Source organism: Pelmatolapia mariae, linkage group LG8 (assembly GCF_036321145.2).
Source record: "Pelmatolapia mariae isolate MD_Pm_ZW linkage group LG8, Pm_UMD_F_2, whole genome shotgun sequence".
In the NCBI taxonomy this organism is placed as follows: Eukaryota; Metazoa; Chordata; class Actinopteri; order Cichliformes; family Cichlidae; genus Pelmatolapia; species Pelmatolapia mariae.
Window position 1 is genome coordinate 18,051,510 of NC_086234.1, and position 19,151 is coordinate 18,070,660.

General features: G+C 39.2%; 4 protein-coding genes across 6 annotated transcripts; 1 reads left to right on the plus strand and 3 right to left on the minus strand.

Moving 5' to 3' along the window:
• Positions 1-1,137: 1,137 nt before the first annotated feature.
• LOC134632973 (troponin T, slow skeletal muscle-like) lies at positions 1,138-2,793 on the plus strand. Its single transcript, XM_063481850.2, has 8 exons — positions 1,138-1,191; positions 1,281-1,397; positions 1,564-1,641; positions 1,736-1,849; positions 1,963-2,072; positions 2,201-2,291; positions 2,374-2,414; positions 2,748-2,793. The coding sequence occupies exons 1-8, from the start codon at positions 1,138-1,140 to the stop codon at positions 2,791-2,793; spliced, it is 651 nt and encodes a 216-aa protein (XP_063337920.2).
• Positions 2,794-3,078: 285 nt separating this feature from the next.
• LOC134632623 (dynein axonemal assembly factor 3-like) lies at positions 3,079-8,437 on the minus strand. The gene is made up of 11 exons (XM_063481335.1): positions 8,356-8,437; positions 6,722-6,828; positions 6,551-6,644; positions 6,304-6,452; positions 5,938-6,129; positions 5,709-5,831; positions 4,428-4,550; positions 4,174-4,309; positions 3,770-3,884; positions 3,540-3,614; positions 3,079-3,330 (listed from the first exon to the last, which is right to left on the minus strand). The coding sequence occupies exons 1-11, from the start codon at positions 8,435-8,437 to the stop codon at positions 3,189-3,191; spliced, it is 1,338 nt and encodes a 445-aa protein (XP_063337405.1). The 3' UTR covers positions 3,079-3,188.
• Positions 8,438-8,848: 411 nt separating this feature from the next.
• syt5b (synaptotagmin Vb) lies at positions 8,849-15,011 on the minus strand. Of its 2 annotated transcripts, none has more exons than XM_063481336.1 (9): positions 14,822-15,011; positions 13,772-13,975; positions 11,175-11,350; positions 10,928-11,026; positions 10,517-10,684; positions 10,128-10,295; positions 9,898-10,015; positions 9,647-9,780; positions 8,849-9,556 (listed from the first exon to the last, which is right to left on the minus strand). In XM_063481336.1, exons 2-9 carry the CDS (start codon positions 13,968-13,970, stop codon positions 9,347-9,349), a joined length of 1,272 nt encoding a protein of 423 aa, XP_063337406.1. In that variant the 5' UTR covers positions 13,971-13,975; positions 14,822-15,011; the 3' UTR covers positions 8,849-9,346. The 2 variants fall into 2 exon arrangements, with proteins under 2 accessions (XP_063337406.1, XP_063337407.1); XM_063481337.1 differs by having other exon boundaries at positions 9,898-10,012; positions 14,822-15,010.
• Positions 15,012-16,847: 1,836 nt separating this feature from the next.
• zgc:56095 (Ferritin, lower subunit-like) lies at positions 16,848-18,919 on the minus strand. 2 transcript variants are annotated; one of them, XM_063481341.1, is made up of 5 exons: positions 18,792-18,919; positions 18,150-18,253; positions 17,871-18,017; positions 17,626-17,751; positions 16,848-17,456 (listed from the first exon to the last, which is right to left on the minus strand). In XM_063481341.1, the coding sequence occupies exons 2-5, from the start codon at positions 18,249-18,251 to the stop codon at positions 17,307-17,309; spliced, it is 525 nt and encodes a 174-aa protein (XP_063337411.1). In that variant the 5' UTR covers positions 18,252-18,253; positions 18,792-18,919; the 3' UTR covers positions 16,848-17,306. The 2 variants fall into 2 exon arrangements, with proteins under 2 accessions (XP_063337411.1, XP_063337412.1); XM_063481342.1 differs by lacking the exon at positions 18,792-18,919 and adding an exon at positions 18,396-18,491.
• Positions 18,920-19,151: the final 232 nt, after the last annotated feature.

Sequence of the window (19,151 nt, forward strand, 5' to 3'; positions counted from 1 at the left end):
GAAGATGAGGAGCAGGGAGAGGGAGGTGAGACTGAAGGCTCAGTGTGGGTTGCTTATATTTAGCATACCTTGGAGATAACACATCAACTACCAGCTGTTTTGGCAATCCAGTAGTAGAGACACCCCATAGAACCACACAATTGTGAATATGGTTTAAATCCTGTAATTGATTTAATGTTTACGTGTTGATTCTGTATTTCTGTGGGTAGTCCATAATCACTACCTTAGTACACAACCCAGTATCACGGCAAAATCTGTAATAGATGCGCTGGTCCATTTGGACACGCATGTTAAGGTAGCCTGTAAGCTGCAGCACCAGCAGAGGGAGATATTTTATTTAAAGCAAACATGAAAATGACTGGAAAGCATTTAAACAGATATTACTAACACATTTACATGTGAATACACATTAGCTGCCTAGCTTAATTATTTCTGGTGATTAAGGACCTGGAGCGTATTTCATACATTCCTTGCTCACTAGCCACTCCTTGGTTTTAACCCTATAATGCCATTTGTATCATATTTGCTACATGAGTTTCTGAGACCTCTATCTCATCAACATGATCAATACTTGCCATAATTTCAAAATGTTATGGACAAAACTCTTTTTTTTGTCTAAAATTAACATTGTTGTTAACAAAAAGTTGCCAAACACACCCAATTTATCAAATGCGATACAAAAAATATATAATAAATATATCATAAACATGATACAGAAAAAAAATTGTGGATTTTGTTATAAGCACATCTCAGTTCCAAAAAATCTGAATTTTCTGGCTATTTTTTGATGGGTTGGGTCTCACAGGGTTAAATATATTATCTCCCCTTTCTGGTTCTGCAACTTTTGCATGCAGTACCACAACTTTTGCATGCATGACCATTTCATGCTTTGGAGAGGCAAAGCTGGCAAAGGTGGGGCTGTCACCATAATAATAATAATAATAATAATAATAACAATAATAATAATAACTGATTTACTGTTTCATTACTTTTCTGGCTGCCATGCTGAAGAAGAACGGCCCAAATACAAGTAAGAAAATACAAGAATATTATACTGTGAGCTTTCAAAATGATTTGATTAGTAAAAAACAAAGCATAACAAATCAGCACGCCTTCATGTGGTTTTACAGGCCACTTATGACGCAACTCGGTGCACCAAAAATCCCAGAGGGAGAGAGGGTTGACTTTGATGTATGCGCCTTAATATCATCGTTTAAGAAAAGAAATACATTACACGAAAACCAAACATAAGTAATCCCAGTAAGTTTCTCCCATGCTAGGATATCCATAGGAAAAGGATGGAAAAAGATCTTCTGGAACTACAGACACTGATTGAGGTCCACTTTGAGCAGAGGAAGAAAGAAGAAGAGGAATTGATTGGACTCAAAGCAAGAATTGTAATGCCCTTTCCCATACTATTTTCTTGTTTTGCATGTTTGTCTATTTTTCCCTCACTTGTTTGTATGAAAAAGGGATTTGTCACTGTGCAGTCACCATTCAAGCTAATAGAGAGAAAAGAGCCATGTGTCAATGTCCAGCAGAGTTGTTTTTTTTTCAATGTAGGAGAGCCGGAGGGCAGAAAGAGCTGAGCAGCAGCGTGTAAGGGCTGAAAAAGAGCGGGATAGACAGACACGGATAGCGGTAATGAATTATGTTAACACATATGTTGCTTATTCCATGAAAATATCAATAATCCAACAAAGAAAAGAATAATTTAAGTGACGATGCAACTCAGGAGGAGCGGCAGAGGAAAGAGGATGAAGAGGCAAAGAAGAGAGCAGATGATGAGGCCAAGAAGAAGAAAGTTCTCTCCAACATGGGAGCTCACTTTGGAGGGTTCCTAGCAAAGGTCAGAGGGATTGAAGTGATTCATTTGTGGGCAGGCATGCTGCTATATTCTGCAAATATGTGGGGTGCATTTCTAGGCTGATGTGACTGGGCAAGAGCGGTCGTTTCTTACAGGCAGAGCAGAAACGGGGTAAAAGACAAACTGCAAGGGAAATCAAAAAGAAGACACTGGCAGAAAGACGCAAGCCACTGGCAATTGAGAGCCTGAAAGAGGATGGCCTGAGGTCAGTTAAAGCCTTCACTGGATTACAGTTTTATTTAGCTACATGTTATAGATATACCAGCTGGATAAGCCTGAGGCAAACAATTGTTTAAGTCTTAGACACAAGCTGTAATGCCTTTTGTGTTTTAGAGAGCGAGCCAAGGAGATGTGGGAATGGATCCACCAGCTGGAGTCAGAAAAGTTTGATCTGACTGAGAAGATGAAGAGACAGAAATATGAGGTTAGCCTTTACTTGGGAATATTTAAGATTTTTATATTAGAAATCGGAGACATTATATTCTTATGTACTTTTTCTTTTTCAGATCAATGTCCTCCTGAACAGGATCCAACACGCTCAGAAATTGTGAGTCAGACGGCTTGTCTCAATCTACCCACAAAACAAGGGAGCTAAGTGCAGGGTTGTAGGTAGATCAACTCTTTGCACATCTTTGACTATGCAAAGATTTCACAGGTCACTGGCAACAGCCACACGCGCACAGGAAACACAACAATCTAAGATCTTGCTACTTTCTGAACAGGATACACACACACACACACACACACTTTATTTAATATATTTAAATAAAGAGACAGAGCAGAAAGAGGAAATAGCACTACTTTACTCTCTTACATTTCGCTGATCTTCTGTGAACTACTGTTTACGATCTCCTTTTAATCTTCTATTTTCTTAATGCAGCAAAAAGGGACATGGCAAGGGAAAAGTTGGAGGACGTTGGAAGTGACCTCATACACACATAGACACACACAGGAAGCATAAACAAACAAGAGGATGGTTCACTAGTTCCAGGACAAGCTTCCAGCAACTTTGAAGTGTTCAAATAATGGCTTCCTGTAGGGTTTATTTGAATACATCAACTTATACTTACATTTGTGGCTATTAAAATACACATATAAATATATTTGAACTGGTGTCATTTAAACAAGATGTGAAATATTATTATTAATTCATAGTTGCTACCAAACAAATATGAATTATTATCTGAAGCATCTGACAGCTCCTCCTAGTTGGTTTGCAAACTGCTGATAAACAAGATGTGAAATGTCTCTGTTGTATGGCTTTATTATGCTAAGTGTCTCTCGCATCTTGGTAAACAGCTATGCTGCGATACAAACACCTCTACTTTATCTGTTGTACGAAGATGGCATGGACGTCATCACTGGTCCCCTCATGCCAAGGTTCAAATCCAGCCTCTAAAGCAATGTCCTCTACTTTCTTTGCAAAGCCAGCTTCTTGCTCTTTATTCAGATCCAAAATGTACCTGAGACACACATAATGACACAGGAACGCACTGTGAATCCAAATACGGCAATCGCTGTCGCTATTAACTTTCAAGAACAGTGTCACAATTGATCTATAAGGAATATGTGGCAAACTCAAAATATCACATATGCAAATGCCGATACACGGCAGTCACTGTAGTCCTGGTGGCCATGGTAACGAGCCCTGTGTTACTAAAAAAACCCTCACTTGGCCAACTCCACGACAAGCACAGCGTCTGGTGCTGCAATCTGTCTCATCATCGGGCCCAACTGGTGCACAAAGCTTTACAGCAGAGGCAGAGAAGGAAGCAAAAACACAGAAAACGAAACATGGTCAGCAGTTATACCAGTAGTGTGCAGTCCAGGTGACTGGATGCTAAAGGAATATTTTTTCAAGATGACTTAATATATTTCGTATTCATTTAAAGAAAAATCCACCTGGCGGAGAAGTAAATGGTGTTGAAGAATTGGGAATATTTCTGTTTCTCAGGCAGTTTGTGAAATGAGTCCAAAGGCAGGAAGGTGACAGAGATCGCATTTGGATACATCAAGTCTGAATGGGATTAGAGAAAACGCAGTGCTGGTTTTAGTTGCTATTTTCTGGAAATGAAACATCAAAACATATTGCATAAAGACAGGAAGTAATATAGTAAATAGCTGGAGCACCTCATTCCCCTTTAAACTTCTCTTAAAGTTGTCCAAAAAAACCAAAATAAAAGAACATATAAAAATAGAAACCAACCTTTCACATCACTTTAAGGGTCTTTTTGTCACAGTGGTTTTACACTCTGGTTTTAATCAAAGCTAAAGCTGAAGGCCTTTTAGCATTCATAGTCTTTCACCTTTAATACTGACAGTCCGTATGGATGTGTCGTCCTCTGCATCTGTGTATGGTTGAGAAGTAGTAGGGCAGCCCCGTCTGCTGGACAGGGACTGGAACAATCCTTGCAGATTTGCGAAAGAGATATCCTGGGCGGTCTGTGGATGTGAGAACAGGATGGATGACAACAGACAGACAGCAATGTGTTTAGAAATGTGCGCAAACTGATTCCAGCAATGAAGACAGAAAAAGACCGAAAAACTTTGTACGTTTTACCTTAATGGGTTGCCCATTCTGTGTCTTCAGCAGACTCTTGTCATCAGTTTCAATGCCAAAGGACAGGTAAGGACTAGAAACAATGTCTCCCCAGTATCCCCTGATGGCTACTTTGTCTCCTTTCTGTACAGACACATGACCAAAATTAGCTTCCTTTGTCAACTTACTGTTTACAGTGAAGTGAAAAAGTAGCTGGCCCCTTCCTGATTTCTTGATATGGTTTTTCACACATTTGTCACACTTACATGTTTCAGTTCAGCAAACTCATTTTAAATATAATACAAAGATAACCCGAGTAAATACAAAATGCAGGTTTTCAATGATGGTCTTATTTATTAGGGGAAAAACCGTTATGCTTACCTACCTGGCCCTGCGTGAAAAAGGAATTGCCCCTTTTGTTGAATCATGAATGAACTGTGATAACCACATTCTTTAGAAGGCTGAGTTCAATTTCTTGATTCACACTCAGGCCTGATTAATGCCAGACCTGCTGGATCATGAAATCACTTAAACAGAACCTGTCTGTTCTGTTTAAGTGATAGATAGAGCAGGCTTCTCTATCTATCATCTACAAATGGTTACAAAGAATTTTTTTTAGGCTTTGGGACTCCAGTGAACCACAGTTAGAGTCCTTATTATCCACAAATGAAGAAAACATGAAACAGGGGGAACCTTGCCAGCCAACTAAAATTACTCCAAGAGGACATAAATGACTCATCCAGAGGGCACAAAAAACCCAAAACAGCATCTAAAGAATTGCAGGGCTCACTTGCCTCAGTTAAGGTCAGAGTTCATGATTCAACAATAAGAAAGATACTAAGCAAAAATGGCATCCATAGGAGAGCTCCAAGATGAAAACCACTGCAGACCAAAAAGAACAGGCTTTTCTCACATTTGCCAAAAAACATCTGATGATGAGTCAAAAGCTGAACTTTTTGGAAAGTTTGTCTGGACTAAAATCAGACTGAGTTACTTTGACAAGCTTTAAACAAGTCTGTTCATACTTAAAATCCTCCAGTGGCTGAATTAAAACAATACGAGGACAATTACTTTTTCAAGCAGGGCCAGGTATGTTTGGATAGTTTTTTTTCCTCCTAATAAATGAAATCATAATTTAAAAACTGCATATTGTATCCACACAAGGTATCTTGGTCGAATATTAAGATTTCTTTAATGATCTGAAACGTGAAACACGTGACAAAAAAAAAAATCGTTTGAAGGGAAAAATTCTTATTCATGGCACTGTAGAAGAGCGATGTAGAAAAACCAATATGTAATTACCTGACTAAAGACTCTTGAAGACAGCAAACTAGGATTAGTTATTTGATAGACGCCTTCCCTCATTTCGAATGCCAGTCCCTGTTCCCTCCATTGCATGTATTGCTGTCTGTTGATGACGCCACACTGCAGACAACCAGTACACAAACATATATTTGAATTTCTTTAACCAACTTCTTATTTGCAATATCTCTGACCACACCAGAGGAATGTGCAGAAATTACTCAGATACCCCTTTCTCATGAAGCTTCATTGTAAGATCCCAGTCAAAGCAGCCCTTCTTGGAGTCATAGCGTGTCCCGAGGTGTTGCCTGACCCGATAATCCCAAGCTTTGGACATGATAGGAGCAGGACGCTCTGGTGATGAAGACCGAGTTTGGATCCATGACTTAAATATCCTGTCCAGTTCGTCTCGCTCCTTAAACTGTAAAAAGTGTCCATACTCAGTGAATAAAATTTGGAAGCTTTTTCTGAATGTGTAAAGCACTTACACTTACACATTTTAATGATTATGTGCAGTGCACTACAGGTTATACTGAGCAAGCCGCAGTGTCTGGCTGTTTAGGTAAAAATAAGCTCCTTCAGCAGATGTTTGTACCTTAAGGAGACTTGTGTTCAGACAGGCATGCATTGCCATCGTTTCAGTAACAGACAGAGAAAGTTGTGATGCTACACGTTGCAGTACTTCCTCTGTCTGACTGCGGATTTCTGCGTTTCCAAACACCTCTAGGAAAACTTCGGTCTTCTCTAAAGATTTAAAATAAGGATTAAAAAACCTGACTGGTTTATGGACAACACCAAATTTTGCTTTAATAAAATGAATAATTCATCCAACTCCCACGTACCATTAATCCCCATGCTGTCCTGGGGAATCAGTGCCAGGTAGAGGAGCAGCAGCTGTCTAGCAACCACCTCCATGCTGTTTTCTATCACCCATATCTGCAGTGCGGCAAAAGAAGTGATTTGTAGCTCAAAGTATTGTTAGCCATTTGCAGTTTAAAAAGACTTAGACTCACATGGACACTTTGTTTGTCTTGCAAACCGGCAATGGTCTTTAAAATATGTCGTGGATCTCCACTGCCCACCAGTAAAACATTGATGTCTCCTTCACATCTCTCAGGGCCTGGTAAGAGATAGATAGAGAGAGAGAGAACACATATTATGCTTCTATTGCTGGATAAGGAACCTCAGTACATTTAACCTGACAGGGACAAACTGTAGGTGACAGAAACTGAATATAAAAATCTGGAGAAACAGCTCAGATGTTTACTGAAGGACCTGTGATACTGACAGAGTTGACAGAGACAAAGTGTAGGAGACAGTATCAGATGATAAAACACGACTGATGGATGACACAGTTTACTGATCCATTGGGTGTATCCAGTTCTGGGTCGATTTACTGAGGTTGATTTGCGTGATTTTGAGTGGAAAATATGTCAAGGATCAGACACCACAACTTTCAAATGTCAAATCTCAAACTTTGAACAAATTTCCACAAAATGTTCAGAAGACAAACTGTCTACAGCTGCACCAAAAAACTCACTCAAAAATGCATTTAGTTGTTTTACAGTCTTTAAATCATTTCAGCCTCATCTTCACTCAAATACTGCCATCAACTCCAAGATCCAACTGTGACAAACACTATTTCCATCAGTGTGACCAATTATAATGTGACAAATTATTGATCATCAGTGCTATTTTTGCCTCTGTTAGCTGCTGTTAGCTGGCATTAGTGAAACTTTCTTTTAAGTGGATCAAGAATTGTTGGACTCTCATGCAACGTAAGAATGTAATCAAACAGTTTATTCGGAGGAAAATGTACTTTTGAGGCCTACTATTAGCCGGCACAATGCTAGTTTATAACCAGCTGGTGTTTTTGTTTATCTGGTTCATCATCAGCTGTCCAGAGACAGGAGGGTCGCATGTTTAATCTGCTGATGATCAGTAACTGCAGCAATATCAGGAATAAATAAGCATGTTTATGCATGTCTTCCTGACTTCAGTTCAGGAGATGAGGTTTGAGAGGAGGAAGAGGATGAACTTTTATTCAGATGCTGGTTGTGTTGTCTCTTTTTTGTGCTTTCACTTCTTTGCTGAAGAGGATCCCTGCTCAGATAATAAAAGACAGGTATGATTCTTCATATCTTGAGTATGAAGGTGCAAACATTAATTAAAACAGCACATGAACTCCTGAAATTAACTTCTTTTCTGCCTCATATATGGCAATTCTCTAGCCACATACATAAGCTCAGGCGGAACAGCACTGTCCATCGGGATCACTATATTCAAGAGGCAGCATGACAGCTTTCATTATGTATTTTTAATGCTTTAATTCTTTATTTGTTGGAATGTAAAACACATTTATAATTACACACTAATAAATCTATATTTATGAGTACAGCTTTATTTTTTCTATTAAACAACCAAAAAAAAACAAAACCCGACTGACTGTACCTAATTTTGAGATATTACACGTGTATTGTGTATTTATGTGTGTGAAACTAAAACGTGGCTGTCTATTTTAAACACACTCAACGCAGCATAATAAATGAATACTCTTGAAAAACATCAAAGCAAATCGTACAATCCTTTATCTGCTCTGATGCACGTGCGCAGGCCCACAGGATCCTCGTGCAGTCAAGACTCTTACCGATATGGAGCAGGTCGCGTGCAGGACTGAAGCCCCACCAAGTGATGCAACCCGCACCCTCAGATGCCCGTCCAGCACTCATACTGCAAAGAAAGGCAAACGAAGACGTGCACCCCGTTGGTTTGCTTCAAGACAAAACAAACGGCGGTAGGCAAGGGACCATATCTTAACACAAAGCGTAAAAATATAAAATAGCTTAGTTCAACTAATGCTAGCCAACTGCTACAGAACTTTTAAATGGTGCCCTGAAAATACAGCTATTGCTCAAACGCATAAGCGTGTCTCTGACTTTAATTCTGTAATTTAAAAAAAACCTTAGATAATATCAAAAAACTGTTTGTTAAACCTCACCTGACAGACACTGTGACGACAGCTGTAAAAAGTGTGAAGCTGAAAGTAAGTTTGGGTTTTATTGCTAGGCAACACTTTTGGCTACGTAGACACCATCTACTGGTGAAAAGAATGAATTACACAGTACTTCTATGAGTGCCTTCATTGTTAAAGTTTATTCAATTTATTAAAAGAAACTGAGCATTAATGTGAAACATTCCATTGTAGGTTTATTTGTATTTTTCACGACGGTATTGCACCACAACACTAGAAAGTGAGCAAAAAGGCCCAAAATACATTAAAAATCAACAAAGTTCACATCATTGAGTAATTATGTGAATAAACTCTCTTTCATCAATTTTTAACATAACCTTGCATGGGCCTACACAAGAGATGCACATTTACAGATATGTGGTTTCTAGGCTTATAAATGCAATCACTTTGGTTTATGGTATGAGGCAAATATGGGGAGACAAGGTTTTAATAACAGCCAAATATCAAACATTGTTTGACAGGTGCATATATACACACCTACAGACACACACACACGCAATAAAGTGTCTCAAAGGAAACAAAATGGAAAGGAGAAAATAGAAATTAAGAAAACTTCGGGTTTAACAACAAGTAGCATACTGGCAGCAGTCACTACTCAGGTGTGACTCTAACGAGGTTTTGCTTTGAGTGCAGCATCTACTTCTTCTTCAGGCAGAAGAGTGTGCCACTGGGCTACTGGACGTCTGGGATTGGCAAGCATGTCTGACCAGTGGCGCAGTCCGACTCCTGTAGCTCCATAACCCATAAAGGTCTTTCCAATGGGGTCGTTGCTTCCAAGTTTATCATAGTCGAATACTGTGATAACAACCTGCACTTTCTGAAAGGCAAAAGAAATACGAATGACCCAGACAAGCTTGTCCACACAGTGCTTGGTGTTTCAAAACTGATTACTGGTAATAAAGGGTACCTGTATTTGCTCAAAGGGGACTTCAAAGCTGAAACTCTCATTAAAATAAGGATTGAGTGTGTTTTTCTTTACTGTTGTCTTCTTCTTTTTAATCCGTTTCCCATTTTGTTGCAGAACAATCTTCACATATGGGTCTTTTGAAAGAGGAAGTGAAGGTGAGTTGCATCATGCATGTCTATTTCAATTCCTTATGATACTTGGGCATTTGTTTATTAATTTATTTGACTGATAAAATCATGAGGCCTGATTACCTGATAAACCTCCAACATCCATTTTCTTAAGGTTCTTTGCCTCCATGATGTTCACTGTCAGTTTCCCGGCAGTGGGTACATAGCGCAATGAGATGCAGATATCACCCAGTTTTTCCTGCTAGGATAAAATTTTGTGAAGAGAATATTGAAAAAGGGTTATTATCCAGATGTTTAGCATTGAACGGTTGAAGACCTGAAACATGTTTAAACAAAGATTCAGTACATCATACCTCCTCCTTCTCACCACTCTCCAAGTCCCTCCATTGTTGCATTGGCTGACCCAAATCAACACTGTTCATGGGAATCTTTATTTCACCGATCATGTCATGCTTGGAGAATCGATCAAAGTCAAAAACCTGCAACACCAAAGTCTTTCCACCCAGCTCTGCGTATGGAATCTAAAAAGAGGGGGAAAATGTTAAAAGACATTTCAAAACATACTGCATTGGTATTTTGGGGGGAAGGGCCAGGTTGAGGTCGATTAAGGGGAAGAAAAGTCTGAAGAGGAAGTGGAGACTTGTGCCCAGCAAAGCGTGAAAAGCAACAGCCCGAAGCACCAACTCGAGCTGTGACAAAGACAAAACCCTGACAGCATCAAGTCGACAAAGACAAGTAGTACCTTGAAGATGAAAGTTTCGTTGAAAACAGGGCACAGGTTTTTGCGCTGAACCTTGGTCTCGTACTTCTTCTTTTTATCTGGCAGCAAAAAAACTTTGACATAGGGGTCTGAAGTCCCCCCCATGTCCATAGCGGCAAGGTCCTGAGCCTGAAGGATACCCACGATGAGCTTTAGAGGAAAGAGAACAAGTGTCAGAATCAATGTTATTAGAGTTATCTATAAGTAAAGACTAAAACTAGTTGAGAAAAATGTTTTAGTTAGCTGGAATAAAAATCTAAACTAAACTGTAAATGAAATAGAAATACTTAAAAATACAGAACTTTAATATAGCTGGACAGAACAGGTCTGAAGTGGTTTAAGTGGTCAAAAAGAAAAAGGGTAGGAATTTTGATGTTTCCATGGAGGACTTACCTGAGCATCTGTGAAGTTGTAGTCCAAGGAAAACTCCAGTTTACCCAACTTTTCCTGTTCTTTCTCCTCTTCCTCCCCTTCTTTCTTCACCTCCCCCTCCTATAAGATTAAAACACACACACACACACACACGCACGCACACACGCACGCACGCACGCACACACACACACACACACACACACACACCTGATTTTCTTGTAGTTCTTGAGCTGGTAAGATAAGATAATAAAATACAGTGATGGGGTACCTTCTCTCCAGTCTCTCCTTCACCTTCCTTTGCCTTTCTGCGGCGACCTGCCTTCCCCTCCCTCGCTTTCTTTGGCTTTTTCTTTTTCCCAAAGCATTTCTTAAAAATGCAGAAGATGAAGCATGCCACCAAGACCAGAACCACCACAACAATGGCTCCCACTGCCCACATGGGAACTGCCAAAATAGAGATATGGGTTGGCTCATCAGTGGATATTATAGAAGTATGGTTATCATGAAAGTGCTGGAAATCTCTGATCCGCCTTTGCTGTATACATATACAAAACTAACACAATGCTGAAACAACAACCAAAACCTCATCAAACAAATATGAATCAGAACTTCAGATTGATATCCTCACTTTTCAATTCTCTCTATGGAAGGTTTTTTAAAAGCTTGGTGATCTCGTACCTTAAGCAGAGGATTGAACTTTTTTATATCTTAAAATTACAAAAAAAACTATGGAAAGTCACTTTTTCCCAGTGTTCAGTTGTATCAGGTTAATCAGTTATAACAATATTGTTCAAGGGGACCTATTATCCACCTAAATGTTTTTTACAGTAGTGTGCAAAAGTGTGGAGCCACCCCTCATATGTGATATTTTGATTTTGAGCTGCCAGGTCTTGAGCATTAGTTCTCCAGACTTTCTGAAGGACTTTGGACATTGGGTGCTTTTTCACTCATTTTCAGTCCAGTCCTTGTATTTGGGCATTTTCAAACAAATGCCTTTTTGCATTCAAGAAGAAAAAAACTAAAACTAACACAATAGATGAACCAGTGTTTTGTCCACACACAGAAGTTAGCGAAGAAGGAATTCTTTAGTTGAATATATGAAAAAATGCCAAAGATAGCACAGTTTGATGGGCATAAAATAGTATTTTTGCAGGTTTTAGATGTGTCCTTGATAGAGCACAGCTGATTTAAATAGCTAAATTACCTCCTCAACATGTTTTAAAGTGATTTTGATCACCCATGCAGTACCATCTGGAAAGACTTTGTTTTTCAGCATAAAAATAATCCCAAACATACTAGCAGTAAAAGTGTACCTGGATTTAAAACACACACACACACACACACACATGGAGCCCTCTCAGTCATGGACTGGCCTCCCCAGAGCCCAGACCTCAACTTTATTGAAGCAGTGTGGGATCATCTTGACAGAGAACAGAACGAAAGGAAGCAAACTTCCAAAGAACAGCTTTAAATGTCCTTCAAGAAGCCTAGAGAACTATTTCTGAAGACTACTTAGGAAATTACAAGAAAGCTGCTTAAGAGAGTTCAGACTGTGTTGCAGAATTAAGGTGTTCATATTAAATATTACCTTTCAAGCTCTTTAGAATTGTACAAATCCTGATTATTGCCTCATATAGTTTATGAGAATCCAAGCAACATATGAGTAAATTAGAGATGGCATAAGATTTTTGCACTGGAATGCATTCTTAGAGTAGTGTAGAAGCCTCATTTAAAGTTCAAAATATTCTAATACTGGGCCTTTGCGCAGAGGCTTAGTTTATGTTTAATCTGAAATAGGTCAAATAACTCACAGTTATTTGAATGTGATTACCTCTTTTTTTTTCAGACTTTGCTCATGGTTGTTTATGAGTATCTGCCACTGTAACAGTAAATATATTTCAGAAAGTAAAAGCAAAACATAACAGTTCCCCTTCAGACGTTAACAGCTGTTCATGAGCTCGGAGACAGAACCAAAGGTGTAATGCATAATGTCAAATTAAATCATAATTTCTTCTTTTTACGACAATTACTAAAACTTTCTCAAAATTATATATTAAGCACTTCGTTATCTATGTTTTGCTAATGTTGTGTTATGTCAAAAACACACATGTCAGCATTGAGATAATAACAGTCTGTAAACCCACAGCCACCACTAGTTGCTCCACCAACCGCAGAAGCTCATTAAATGCTTTACTCTTAGCATCATAAGCAGTAGTTCTTCATTTCTCGGCAAAATGACTCAGAAGCACGTTTTCGTGTTCTGTCATTGTAGGCATAAACACTTAAACTGTTGACGTTCTTTGAAATCATTCTTTATGCCACATCACTTATGTTAAAAAGAGAAATTTAGTGTAGGAAATTTCTCCTTACATCTAGCTTTAACTTTTGTGGAAGACTATAAACATAACTCCTAAACATAACTGGTAAATACATTGATAAATATCCATCTTCTTCTGCTTATCTGGGACCGAGTCGCAGGGGCAGAAGCCAATCAGAGAAGCCCAGACCTCCCACTCCCTGGCCACCTCCTCCAGCTTGTCTGGGGTAAAACCAAAGCATTCCCAGGCCAGCCGAGAGATATAATCTCTCCAGCATGTCCTGGGTCTGCCCCGGGGCCTCCTCATGGTGGGACATGCCCGGAGCACCTCACCCAGGAGGTGCCCAGGAGGCATCCTTATCAGATGCCCGAACCTCCTCAGATGGCTCCTTTCAATAAATAAATTATAAATCCCTTTGATGAGTATAAATTTGACATAATGTAAATTCTGCACAGGGATAGTTTCCTGCCCAATAGACACATTTAGTTTACTTCATCACTGATTTATGGATTTCTAAATCATTTTGCAGATTGTGACAGTAGCTTACTTGACAGATGACTCAGCTCATTCATGAACTTTTCCTTCATGTGGTTGTAGTCGTGCCCAGGGTGATGTTCTGTATGTGAGTGCTCATGGTGTTCTGAATGAGAGTGCTCATGATGAGCAGGCTCTGTTGTTTCCTCCGATTCTGGTTCAGACGGCTCAGCGGCCCTCCGGACTCGAACCCCAGCACCGACCAGCCTCATGTCAGCTGCCAAAACATTAGAATTACTACAGTTATTCACGCTGTTTTTAAGTTGGCTGCCACATTGAATGATAACACAACTTTACATGCATGCTGTGTAATCCCTGTGTTAATGTGTTGCAGGAAGGTTGAAGAGCATAGGACAACTCTAAGCCAGATGCTCAACATGGCTGACCCTAATCCCTCTGTTACTCTCATGCTCTCCTCCATCTCGTGGCCCACGCTTTCACTCCCACGTTCAGCCCATCCCCATTTCTCTCTCATCACTGACTCTGCTGTGGACTGGATTAAACTATGCCTCTACAATATTAATCCAAAACCACAGATTCTCAAAGCTTTAAAAAATAGGGGTTGGTATCATCCTTTGGTTTGCCTTGTATAAAGCCACTGTTTCTGTCATATTGACTGTTTAGAACAATATTTAAAAGAGGTTTAGTGCAACACAGGCAACTTTTGAAAAAAAAAAATTTTTTTTTAATAAGTAGTTATTATGAGCTGTATTGCCATTTTAAAAGCAAACAAAAATGGCAGTAAAAGTAATTTTTACTGCACCCATTTACTGTGTTTAATAATTGAACATTGAAATTGAATATAACTTAATGGAATTAAATGATCACAGAAGGACATTTATTAAAATTTAAAACATGATGTGACATCTAATAGGAAACTAAAGTATGTCAAATGAACCATTGGCAATATTAGTGGTCCTTTAAATTTGTTTGTTCAAAGCCAACTGGAAGAATATACACACCCAGAAACACAGTTTTTCTCCTCAGTTTAGACTTTTTTTAAAGGATTTTTCCACTTAATCATAACAACAGTGTTTGAAATTTTACTGAATATTTATCTTACCTGTCGATATCTCCCTTTAATTTTGTCAACACCAAAAGGAGGCAACTTCTAGTTCGGTGTCTTTCTTGTGGCTTTTCCTCTGGCTTGTTGAAGACCCTGCACACCTATCAATCCTTGGGTATGCTGTTGACTAGAACTGGCAGGCTCCCTGCAACCCTTTCCACCAAAGCTAAAGCACTGGCAAATCACTAGAGAAATGTTGTCATTTAATCCCCCCACTTCCCCCCCTCCTACTGATATTAGAAGGCAGACAACACATCTGTTGCTTTACGTCTGACTAAAGAAAAATATAGACCACCATTCACCTTTTATTGTGTTGTAGTTGCAGGGTTGGTAAATTTAACATGTTGAAGTATTCAAAGCTTTTCCTTGTGCCAGGGGAAAACTGTTTATTACACTGATGGCAGTGTTTATCCATTAGACTCAAGAGATTGTCGTACATCCAGCCCTTCACTAATCTCCTCAGCATAGCTGCCCTCGCAGTCGATCGTCCAACAACAACTTGTACTGCGAGTGGATATTGTGCATGTATGTTTGGATATGTAGTTTCCCACCCTTGTAGCCTGCCATTTTACTGTACAAAACACATACGCATATTTATCAAACTGTAAACAGTAATCTCCAGGCATATTTATATGTGCCTTTGTTTTGTTGGAAGGGGGAAGGGGGGGGGACAGATGAGCATGACATAATTGCCTTACATAAAGTTAGGGCGGGCACTTAAAAGAACTCTGCATTTTATGCTGCAATACATTAAACCACACAAACACAAGTTACGAATGTTTTCACACTTGGTGAAAACCTGGGAAAATCTGTGCAAACCCTTGTGGTTTCTTAATCTGTCTGTCATTTCCTTAAGCTGAAGTGTTCTACCTCAAACCACTAGAACCAAAATGACACTTGAACAAGTGAGTAAGGCTACGGCCACATGTACACAGGTATTTTTGAAAACAAAAATTTTCCATTTTAGTTTAAAAGAAATTCTATCCACACGTGCGTTTTTGAAAAAATACCTCAGTCCACATGTAAACACCAAAAGACGCAGTCAGACACTGTGAAGAACATGCCAAATCCTAACTGTGTAGAAATGGCCAATCAGAAGTCTAGAAGCCTGGGAGGAAAAGAGTAAACAGGGTTTCATGCAAACCTTAAGTACTTCTGAAAAGTTTTTGTTTTTCTGGAAAGGCAACTAATTTTGTGTTACTTTTCAAGTGCCTTCATCATTTCAAATGTTAATAACCAAAGACAGTATTTTGGCTGTTGTGTAGACTCACAGCTTAGGAATGAACAAAATGCATACAGCATACATAAATTTAATTAAAAAAATATTCAAACCCGAAGACGACGTTGGGATTTGCGTTGTGAGAGCGTCTGTGTTGAATGGAGAAGTTCACTCTAACGCCTCTGTCTTTCTAAATGGAGTGACAGTAACTGAGTATGCATATGTAACCGTGTAAAAACTGCAGATAGTAAGATCAACAGCAACAGCATTTTGTCCATATCTGCCACTGTAGAAATTCATCTCATGTAAACAATAATGTGGCGCACAGCATGACGTCAAGGTGCACACCTTCGGCATTGCGTGACTAAATCTGTTTTCCTCGTCTACACCTAAACGCAAAAACAGAGTTTATTCAGTGATCGAAAATGCAGTTTATGTGTGGACTAAAGGCTCAAAAGCATAGAAAAAGCTCAGTTTTCAAAAATACCCGTGTAGGTGTGGACGTAGCCTAAGACCCATGCCTGTGTGGGATCCACTCTGGCGTAAGTCACATGACTTATCTTTGCTGACAGATAATTACCCAAGAAGCAGCTTGGAAATCGTTAACCACAAACTCTCCAGCAGCCCAGCGTTAGCACCACCCAACTGGGAGTAGGCATGTGGCCACTGTTATCTCATGCAGACGTGACCTAGATAATGTGCTCAGACATTGTGACGAGTCAGATAACTACCTGTCAGAGCAACTGAAAATAACAGTTACACACGTGAACCTAACTTTTAAAGACACCAACAAGAGATTTGTCAGCACAATGAGACTTTATTGAATGTTTGAAATGTCCATTTGTTTTTTTTTTTCTTCAAAAATTGTTCACATTTATAAAAATATTCTGTGGGTTGAAACATGACAATGGAATGTGTGACACATGGTTAAAAAAAACAAAAAAAAACAAAAAAAAAACAAAAACGGAATCCACATGAACAAGTTACTCATTGTAACAGCTTAGAAAAGTGGTAGTGTTTAGCACCACGTTTATGAGAACAATTTCCCCAACACATTTGAATTTTTCTTTTTTTTTTCCATTTTGTTTTTAAAGAAAAACTGAGGCATTTCGATTTAACTTGGTCTAGTGCATTGGATAATACCTGTGGTTGACTGTAACAATTTTGTAAAGTTTTAATGGGAAAGGACAGTGTGGATTATTGCCTTTTGTATCTCTGTATATTTTGAAATGTGGACCTTTTTCACTGTTCTCCCAGGACCTTTTACAGAGTGTGCTTGTCAAAGAGGTATTCTCCCATAGCACCGGTCGTCTCAGACGCAGTGATGCGGGTCAGACTGCCAATGTAGTCGCCCAGCTTCTTGATGGTGTCATGGCTGTCGACGAGGAAGTGCTGCTCGAGGAAGTCACACAGCTACAAGAGAAGTTAGACGAGTAAGTGGTAAAATAATTCATACTATGACACTCGTAAATCTTCTAGACCAAATATACTTCTTGTGTAAATAGCACAAGAATTATATTTAGATATTTAAATTTAAAAAAAACAAAAACAAAAAAAAACACCAAACACAACACAGACATACATGGGGATCCGTATGGCTGCCAGCTCTGCGGTGCACATCAAGGATACGTGTATTTAGGGTTTTCTGGTATTCCAGGGAAAAGGTCATTGCATCCAGACCGCCCTTCCAGTCTTCTTTAGTTGGTTTCTAGAACAAAATGTTGACACTTTGTTGGGAAAAAAAAAAAAAAAGTAGTGTGTACCAACAAATACACCCATCTCAACAATAACATCTTTAAATTGACATCCATAACATTCCGGACGTACAGAGATGTTTTGAAGCAAAATTCGTCCGCCTCTCATGTTCTGATATTCCAGCAGCTTCTCAGCCTGTTCCCTCTCTTTGGCTGAACGCTCCAGGAAAAAACTGGAGAAGTTTGGCAAAGCAACATCATCCCTGTCGAAATACATACCCTAAAAAAGAGAAACAAAACAAAAAAGAAAAACAATAATGATATCTAGTAAAATATAGTACAGATTACAATATTGTGAGTCATACAGGTACTATACTGCTAGGTATTAGTGTTACAATTACAAGAATCATACCAGGGCAAGGTAGGTGTAGGATGCATTTAACTTCAGGTTGATGAGTTTGTTGACATCTCCTTCAGTTTCTGCATGAAAGTTTTGTTTCACCGCAGACTGCATGTCTACAACACAGAAAAAGAAAGCAACGAATGCGACTAGTGTTGTGCTTAAAAGACGGAAAGAACAATAGAAACAAGTGACAAATAGGAGTGATTTCTCCTTCGTAGTAGAATTAAGTCCAAAAGAAAGTTAAGTATCTCCTACCGCTTCTTCCTCGCGTTCAAACTAGCAAAGACGTTCCGTCTGAAATGCGCTCGTTTTAGCTAAGCACGTATTTATCAGCCAGCAACACAATGCAACTGATATTTAAGAGCTCAGAGAAACGCCTGCCCCACAGCCGCCGTGTGTCATCAAACGATTGGGTTCAGGTGATTGTTACGTTAGTACACGTTATTAAGACTGTTGCTCGGTTAAACACCACTTTTTGTACCCACTTAAACAAGAAATACCTGCTGATGCTATTAGGGTGCAGTTTAGCTAACTTCAGCTACGTTTGCAGCAACTTAGTGCTTGTTAATAAACCGCAAGATGCGCCAGACTATGAATAAAGTTTTATAAATTTATTCCAGGTCAGTGTCACCCTACCATTTTGTTACCTACCTTTTATTGTGACACCAACGTGACCCCAATGTCACTATCTTCCCAGCACAAAATTGTTTATTGTTTACGCCACAAGCGTCCGGTTCTTCTTCTTCGTCGTTGAATGGCAGAGATCCACTGAAGTGCAGCGCCGCCCCTGTGGTCGGAATGATTCCTGCAAAGGCTTTAACCTGAGCACAATGGAAGAGAGAGAGAGAGAGAGAGAGAGAGAGAGAGAAAGCAGAAGTTATTATAATTTTTTTTATACAAATACTTCATGGCTTGAGGTTTTTTCTATACGTCTGTTCTACACTTCCCGTCTTTATTTTTAAAATTTTCCTTTTCCCTTCTCTGTATACTTTACAACTTCTATTTTTATGT